We start from the raw sequence: 8,660 nt of genomic DNA on the forward strand, positions 1-8,660 counted from the left end.
GTTCTCAGTTTGGTCAGGGACGCACAGTCAGGAGCCACCTGGCCGCGCTCTTCGCTCAGCGTGCACGTGCGCAGCTTGGCTGTGCAGTAGATGCGTGGTCTCGATATCCTGACCTTGTGATCTGCCCACCTCGGCCTCCCAAAGTGCTGGGATTACAGGCCTGAGCCATCACACCCGGCCTAGAGTCTATTTTTAGCTCAGCAGCCAGAAGGGTCCTTTTTTGAAATAAAACAAAAGGACTGGGGAAGTTGAGGTGGGAGGATTGCTTATGTCTAGGAGATCGAGGCCACAGTGAGCCATGATCACACCACTGCCCTCCAGTCTAGACAACAGAGCCAAATGCCAACTCTAAAATAATTTATTTATTTATTAATATATAATTAATTATACAATTAATATATAATTAATTAATAATTCATCTGCCCTTGGCGGAGCCTTCCTGACTGGCTGATTTGTGGCTTACTTAATCCGGCACTAATTAGATTTCTGCACTGGTGATGAAAGGGCTCCGTGCGTACCAGCCTGCTGGCCAGCCCAGCCCACTGCTTGTTTTGCACAGAATTTTAATTATTTTCAAATTAATCCTTGGAATCGAGTGAGCTCAGCGCAGATAAGCCAGTTGCAGGGAGGTCAGAGTGCCACGTTCCCATCTTCCCCACCAGCGCGGCCGCCGCTCCCGTGGGGTAGCACGGGGAGGCCGCCTTGGGACATGACATGATCGCCCAGCAATGTCCTGCGCCTCTTCCCACTCAGCTGCTCCAAGAGCCCCGCCAGGAGCCTGGCTCTTGGGGAGTTTTCCTTCTGTTTGCTCTTGGCTCAGCTTCCCTCTTATTCCTATTTTCGCCAGTTTCTATCCAATTTAAGACAGCTCCTCTAAGTCAAAATTAATTATTCTCTGTACTTCCAGCCCTGTGGTCTCGTGGGTCATGGTTCCTACAGGCTGGGGCTGGGCTCCAAAAGGAGGAGGGGAACACACCCCCAATGTGAGGGGGGGCTGTGGGGCCCCACCCCCGAACCAGACTGAAGGGGGCTAGGTCCCCACCCAGCATTTCAAAGGACCAGCCTCCTCCATCAGGAAGTCCTCCCTGACTGCCTCAATCTTTCTGAGCTCCCCTGACACCTAACGCTGGGCAGGCTCTCCCCAACACACCTGTGCCTGCCCATGCCCACATCCACACATGTGTGTCTGCGTCCACCCAGCTCACCAAGGGCCTGGGTGCAGGGGCCATTGAAAATCATATGCTAAGAATAGATAAGGCTCAAGGACAGTATCTCTAGCAAGTTGCACTTTCAATGAACTCCAGTAGTCAAGGACAGTATCTCTAGTTGAACTTTTAATGAACTCTAGTAGGCGCCAAGAAGGCAGACAAAATAAGAAAGAACTTAGAGACAAGGAACTAAGCAGAAGGTTATATCTGGGTGCAGAAAGTTTGTTTTGCATTGTGTTATTTTTGCTGACGTGGGATTTATGGAGTATAAATAAAGTGAGGCGGAGGCTCTAGGCGCGGCCGCCATGTTCTCTGTTTGTCTTTGTCTCTTGTGTCTGTCATTCTCCACCACCCCCAGCATGGTCTCCAATAAGTGGCGCAGCGAGCAGGGTGCACAGGGTGAGTAGTGGGGAAAAAGAAGGGGAACCCCCTAGGAGCGGGTAAAACCCGGGAATTGTTAAGGGGAACCTTCTTAAGCTTTCATTATGGGGAATTCCAGTTCCTTGGCCTCAGAATATTTAAGATTATTACAAGAGCTTTTACTTTCGATTGGGGTTGATGCAAAAGAGAGAACTTTGCAGAAATTGTTTGCTCATGTGGAACAACATTGCTCTTGGTTTCGATATCAAACTGAAGTACAATTAAATAAGCGAGAGTGGCAACAGGTTGTTAAGACCCTTCGTCAAGCGCATCAGCGCGGCGATGTAATGTCGGCACCTTTGTGGGCCCTTTGTGCCTCTATTACTCAGGCTTTGGATCTCTTAGAGACAGACTCTGAAAAGGGGGAAGGCGGGGATGAGGAGTCTTTGAAGTCTCCGATAGCCATTTCCCCTCCTTTAGATAATTCTGTAACTGAAGGAGAAGGTCCTTTGTGTGATAATGTGTCTCATGAAAAGGAATCAGAAATTCAAAAGGAGCTTCAGCCGGTTGTTCAATTGTTACAACAAATTTTACAATTGCAGTTATCTCCCCCTCAACCTTCTCCTCCACCCACTCCTATTTTTACTTTTCCTGTGGTTCATCCACCCCCATCAGTACCTCAGGTGGAGGAGGAGGACAGTTTTCCCCCACCGCCACCGCCACCGCCACCGCCGGTGGAAATGCTGCCTCATTCAGGCACAGTTTTTGCTGTTCCCGCTTCTACTGCCAAAGCTGTAATTAAGGTATTGGATTCTCAAGAGGATGAGGATCCTCTACAATTGTTCCCCATTATTAGGCAACTTTTGGTCCTAATGACCAATTTCCTCAAGGGGGTATAAATGTGCAGTATAATGTTCTTCAATTTAAATTTCTTAAAGAAATGAAGGCAGCTGTTGCTAATTATGGCCCTCAATCTCCTTTTGTCATGGGACTTCTAGATTCTTTCTCCTCTGAGAATTTGTTTTTGCCTCTTGATTGGGAGACTTTGGGGAAGGCTGTTTTGGACCACTCTCAGTGGCTTCAGCTACACAGTTGGTGGCTGGAAGATGCCAAAGAGCAGGCCCGCCGCAATGCCGCTAGAAATCCTCCAGGACCTACAGAGGAGCAATTAACAGGCACTGGTCAGTTTGCTACCGTAGCGGCTCAATCTGGACTTGAGGACGTGGCATTATCACAAGTTAAAGCACTTTTTTTAAAGGCTTGGTGTAAAGTAGAACCATCAGGAAAAACTGCCTTGTCTTTTGTTAAGATTTTGCAGGGCGCAAACGAACCTTATCCTGACTTTGTGGCTCAGCTCCAAGATGCTGTAATAAAGACTGTAGGTAGTGGGGCTGCAAGCCAAATCCTGGTAAGCACACTAGCTTTTGAGAATGCTAATCAGGAATGTCAGAGGTTGTTGTATCCTCTCAAGGCTGCTGGAAACTTACAAATAGAAGATTTTATTAGAGCCTGTGCAGGAGTGGGAGGGGCTGCCTACAACGCTCAGTTGTTTGCTGGAGATTTATCTAAGGCATTCATGGGAAAAAAGGGAGTTTGCTTCCAATGTGGAAAGACCAGTCATTTTAAAAAGGAGTGCCATAAGTTATCTAATAGGAGTGACTCCTCCAAAGTAGAATTTAAAAAGCTTCCTACTGAGCCCTGTCGTCGTTGCAGCAAAGGGCGACACTGGACTAATGAATGTCACTCTAAAGTGGACAAAAACGGTAATTCTCTCACCTCCGGATCGGGAAACTTGCAGAGGGGCCCTTCAGCTTGGGGCCCCAACAACAATACAAGCCCTCTTCATTTGCAATTTCCAGTCAGCTCAGGGGTCCAGCATCAGCAGGCCAGTCAGCCAATGTTAACACTCAATTTTCATTAGCTCAGCTTTTCTCTGCTACTTCTGGTAGCGCCGCTGCTGATGTGGTGATTTTACAGGCTGTTAAACTCACCCCAGAAATGGGAGTTGTTAAATTGGCTACAGGTGTTTTTGGGCCATTACCTCCACATACTGTTGGATTGCTTATAGGACGCAGTAGTAGCATTTTACAGGGTTTACAAGTTCATTTGGGTGTTATAGATTCTGATTATAAAGGGGAAATTCAAATTATGGCTCAGGCTGATAAACCTATATCCCTGAAAGTGGGGCAGCAAATTGCACAACTCCTTGTACTACCCTATTTTCAGTTTCCTTCATGGAGGCAAGAAAGAACCGGAGGTTTTGGAAGCACGGGTAAACATATTTTTTGGGAAACTTTAGTAACTCAATAAAAACCCTTGTTTCCCCTCGAAGTAGAGGGACAAATTTTTCAGGGCTTGGTCGACACTGGAGCTGATGTTTCCATTATTGCCTCTGATCAATGGCCTTTGCAGTGGCCTAAACAGCCTGTTGCTGTTTCTCTTACAGGATTAGGTTCCGCCTCTGAGGTGTATCAAAGTTCTCAATCCTTAAATTGCCGAGGGCCAGATGGTCAAGTGGCCCAAGTTCAGTTTTATATTGTTCCTATTGCCCTAAATTTATGGGGGTGAGATTTATTGCAACAATTTGGAGCTTTTGTTTCTATTCCTCATGTCTCTAATTCTGCCAAGAATATGATGTTCCACATGAGCTACAATCCCCTTGAAAAATCTTTAAACATGTAGCCACTGTTCAGCAGCCTCAAGCCCTTCCCTTGACATGGAAAACTAATATTCCTGTATATGTTGAACAGTGGCCTTTAACACGTGAGAAGCTTGAGGCCTTGGAAAACTTAGTTCAGGAACAATTATCCCTAGGTCATATAGAACCTAGTACTTCTCCATGGAATTCCCCTGTCTTTGTGATTAAGAAAAAAAAAACGGTAAATGGAGACTATTGACAGATCTTCATGCTATTAATGCATGTATTCAACCCATGGGATCCTTACAACCTGGCCTTCCTAACCCTTCTATGATTCCTCAAGATTGGTTACTTATGGTTATTGATTTAAAAGATTTTTTTTTCTATTCCTTTGGATCAAAAAGATTGTGAGCGTTTTGCCTTCTCTGTCCCTGTTTTTAATAATTCTCAGCCACTTTCTCGATATCAGTGGAAGGTTTTACCTCAAGGTATGTTAAACAGCCCTACCTTGTGTCAAGAATTTGTCCATCGAGCTCTGAATCCTGTTCGAAAATGTCATCCTTCTGTTCTTTTATATCATTATATGGATGACATTCTTCTTGCCGCACCCACCAAAAAAGAGCAGCAAGATGCTTTTACATCCTTACAAACGCAGCTCTCTTTATACTCACTTAATATTGCCCCAGAAAAAATTCAAATAGATTTTCCTATTCAATATTTAGATTATATCTTGGGAGCGCACAATATTCGACCCCAAAAGATTCAAATTCGACGCGATCATTTAAAAACATTAAATGACTTTCAAAAGCTTTTAGGAGATATTAATTGGATGCGTCCTGTTTTAGGAATACCAACGTATCAGTTACAACATATTTTTTCTATTCTAGAAAGAGACAGTCACTTGGACAGCTCACGTCATTTAACTCCTTTGGCTTTACAGGAACTCCAGCTTGTAGAAGAACAACTTCAAAAGGCCCATCTACATTATATCCTTCCCGACGTGCCCCTTTCCTTTTGTTTATTTCATACTTTACATTCTCCTACAGGTATGATTCATCAAACAAATCGGCCGTTAGAATGGATTTTTTTTTTTCAAGTTTCAGTTATTTATTAATCAGTGTAATCTCCAATAGAGATTACAATAGGATCTCCAACATGATTTCATGCATTTAGAGGAGAAATACTTCCTGGTTAAGTGGAAAATTGTGCGGATGTGGCTTCTGGAAGACCTTCATTCTAAAGCAGCATTATAGTGAAACATTTCATTTAGAAATCTGGATGTTCCTTCTTCAGTTTGCTGTAATCCACATTCACTGAGTAGAACTTGTATTGATCATTGGGACCCAGTTTGTTCCAGGGCTCTGGGTTATATCTGTCCCAACAAACATCTGGATTGAACAATGCCAGACGCAAGAGATACAGTGTTGCTCCAGTAGCTCCAGTTCCAAGAAATACAAAGAGGGGGATCAAGCTCGGCTGCTTCTTGGCCTGACTGAGGATCTGGCGGAGCATGTTTGCGGCAGAGGCCTCCGACTGGAAAGGATAGAACCTGTCTAGCCACCAGGCCCTGAGCTAAGTAGTATCTGCAATGAGACAGTGCCTAGAATGGATTTTTTTATCCAACAAAACATCTAAACGCTTGACTGCTTATATCGATCATTTAGCTGAATTGATCATCAAAGGACGGCATTGCTGTCGACAACTCTGGGGAGGAGATCCTTCCTTCATTATCTCTCAATTCACTCATAGTCAGATTACTTATCTTCTTGTCACTTCTGATTCTTGGCAAGTTGCTTGTGCCTCATTTGTCGGACAATTTTCTACCCAATATCCTAAGTCTCCGATCTTTTCATTTTTTAGACAGCATTCTGTGTTGCCTTTGTCACCAATATCTTTATTTCCTGTTCAAGGCCCTACCTTTTTTACTGATGCTAGTAGCAATGGTAAAGCTGGATATTGGAGTGTTCATCAATCTCGAGTTACAGTTTACCCTTATCCCCCGGTGCAACAGGGAGAACTGTTTGCTATTCTCATGGTCTTACTTGATTTCCCTTCCACCAGTTGTAACATTGTTAGTGATTCTCAATACGCCGTCTATGTTACTTCTTATATTTCTCAAGCCACTTTACCTCTTTGTGCTACTTCTTCTCTTCAAAAACTCTTTTCTTTGTTGTCTTCTACTTTGAGCCAACGTCGAGCTCCTTTATTCATCACTCATCTTCGTTCTTATTCTCAACTTCCTGGACCGTTAGTTCATGGTAATGCTCAGATTGATTCGCTTTTAATCGGCCACCTACAGGCTGCAGAAAAAGAACATGCTCTACATCACACTAATAGTTCTGGCCTTCAACGACGATTTCATTTAACTCATAAACAAGCTCGTTCTCTTATTTGAGCTTGTCCTTCTTGTGCTCCTTTGAGCATTCCATCTTTCCATCCTGGGGTTAATCCACGAGGTACTCAAGTTAATCAGATTTGGCAAATGGACGTCACACACGTCCCTTCTTTTGGACGATTAAAGTCTGTTCATCATACCATTGATACTTTCTCTCATTTTCAATGGGCAACTCCTTTGCCATCTGAAAAAGCTGATTCTGTTATTACTCATCTCTTAGCTTGTTTCGCCATCATAGGCATTCCTCTAGTACTTAAAACTGATAATGCCCCTGCCTATGTTTCTCATAAGTTACAAGTTTTCTTACAGCAATACAATATTCAACAACTCACCGGTATCCTGGGCAACAGTCAAGGTCAAGCCATCATTGAGTGTGCAAATTTAACCTTAAAACTCAACTGCTAAAACAAAAAGGGGGAAATGAGTCCCCCAGAAATCAGATTTTAAAGGTTTTGTTTACCTTAAATTTTTTGAATCAATGGAGACAATTGCAGGACTCCGCTGCCGTAACTCATCTTTCCTCACCTCCCTCGGCAATAGTCCCCACCGACAATTTAAAGGTTTGGTATCCTAATGAAGAAGGTAAGTATGCACAGGGGCAAGTTCTAAAACAGGGACGGGGCTATGCTCTTGTCCTTACAGGGAGCAGACCTGAGTGGTTTCCTACAAGGCGATTGAAACCCTGTTGAAAAGAAAACTGGACTCAGCATGCATCTCTTCCTTTGTTGGATGTGCCTCAGCAGGGGACTTATTTCCCTTAGTGAGGCTTTGTATGAATATTGGACTTATATTCCCTTTCCACCCTTGTATCAGGGAGTCGCCTGGGGGGAGGCGGAAGTTAAGGTTTTCACCAATGACACTACTTGGATGCCGTCCCCCTATATGGACAAGGACAACATAGAACGGGAAACGCGAATAATAAACAGCACATACCAATTTGGAGTGGAAGGACTTCCAATTTGCATGGGAAATAGTCCTCATTGTCTCCAGAAATCGCATGAAACTTGGGCTGTTTGCTATAATCATAGCCATGTGGCTGCCAATACTGTTATTATTGTAACTAGAAGTTTTCATTATAATCATACTGTATATATTAATGAGACTATCCCTAGTTCTTTACCTTTTTGTCCAATTCCAGAAGTTTCCCCTAATATTGAGGTATTGGAGTGGTAACATTGTTGGGGAACTAAGCCCTGGATTTTATTAGAATATAATGGGCTGCAAGTAATTGATTGGAGTGTGCACGGTGATTTTCAAACAAAATTTAGTCACATACCTTTGAAATGGCACTGGGTAAATAAAAGTATTGCTGCTGACGGTAATGAAACTTTGGTATGGCATGAAGGAGGCTTGTCGCCACCTATGCCTCATCTTAGATACTCTTTACAAGTACAAAGTCATCTTTGGAAGTTATTAGCTCCAGATGATGCCATTAGTACTTTTGTGGGGAATATGTCCCTTAATCTTTCTAACCCGAATAACCTCTTTCATATTCAATTACATCGGAATGTCTCCCGATATATTATTGCTTGTGTCCGAAAGCCTTACCTATTGTTAGCAGGACATTTAACATGGGATAATGATACGGGGATTGTTAATTGTAAAGATACGTGTACATTTTTGTCTTGCCTCAATCATTCCTGGTGGCGCAGTTTTACAGGGGATATTTATATCCTCAGGGCTCATAAGGAAATTTGGCTACCTGTCAACCTTACGTGACCGTGGGGGGCATCACCTCTTGAGACTTATATTTGGACTTCCCTTCAGCGGACCCGTCGTGCCCTTGGACTTATAATTGCCTTGGTGATGAGCCTTGTTGCCATTGCCTCCACTGTGGCTGTGGCAGGGCTCGCGCTACATCAAAGCATACAAAATGCTGAATTTGTACAGCATTGGCTCGAACAATCTCACCGGTTGTGGTTGCAACAATGGAACATTGACTCCCAACTTGCTGAAAGATTGGACAACGTGGAACAAGCCTTAACGTGGCTTGGAGATCAGCTCACTGTTCTCAGTACTCGAATAACATTGCAATGTGATTGGAACTCCACTTAATTTT

At 43.7% G+C, this 8,660-nt stretch overlaps 1 protein-coding gene across 1 annotated transcript; it reads right to left on the reverse strand.

Annotated features, from left to right (window-relative positions):
• Positions 1 to 5,288: 5,288 nt before the first annotated feature.
• LOC115898341 (cytochrome c oxidase subunit NDUFA4-like) lies at positions 5,289 to 5,770 on the reverse strand. The gene has a single exon (XM_030933038.1). The coding sequence runs from the start codon at positions 5,716 to 5,718 to the stop codon at positions 5,473 to 5,475; it is 246 nt and encodes an 81-aa protein (XP_030788898.1). The 5' UTR covers positions 5,719 to 5,770; the 3' UTR covers positions 5,289 to 5,472.
• Positions 5,771 to 8,660: the final 2,890 nt, after the last annotated feature.

Source organism: Rhinopithecus roxellana, chromosome 6 (assembly GCF_007565055.1).
Source record: "Rhinopithecus roxellana isolate Shanxi Qingling chromosome 6, ASM756505v1, whole genome shotgun sequence".
Taxonomy (NCBI): Eukaryota; Metazoa; Chordata; class Mammalia; order Primates; family Cercopithecidae; genus Rhinopithecus; species Rhinopithecus roxellana.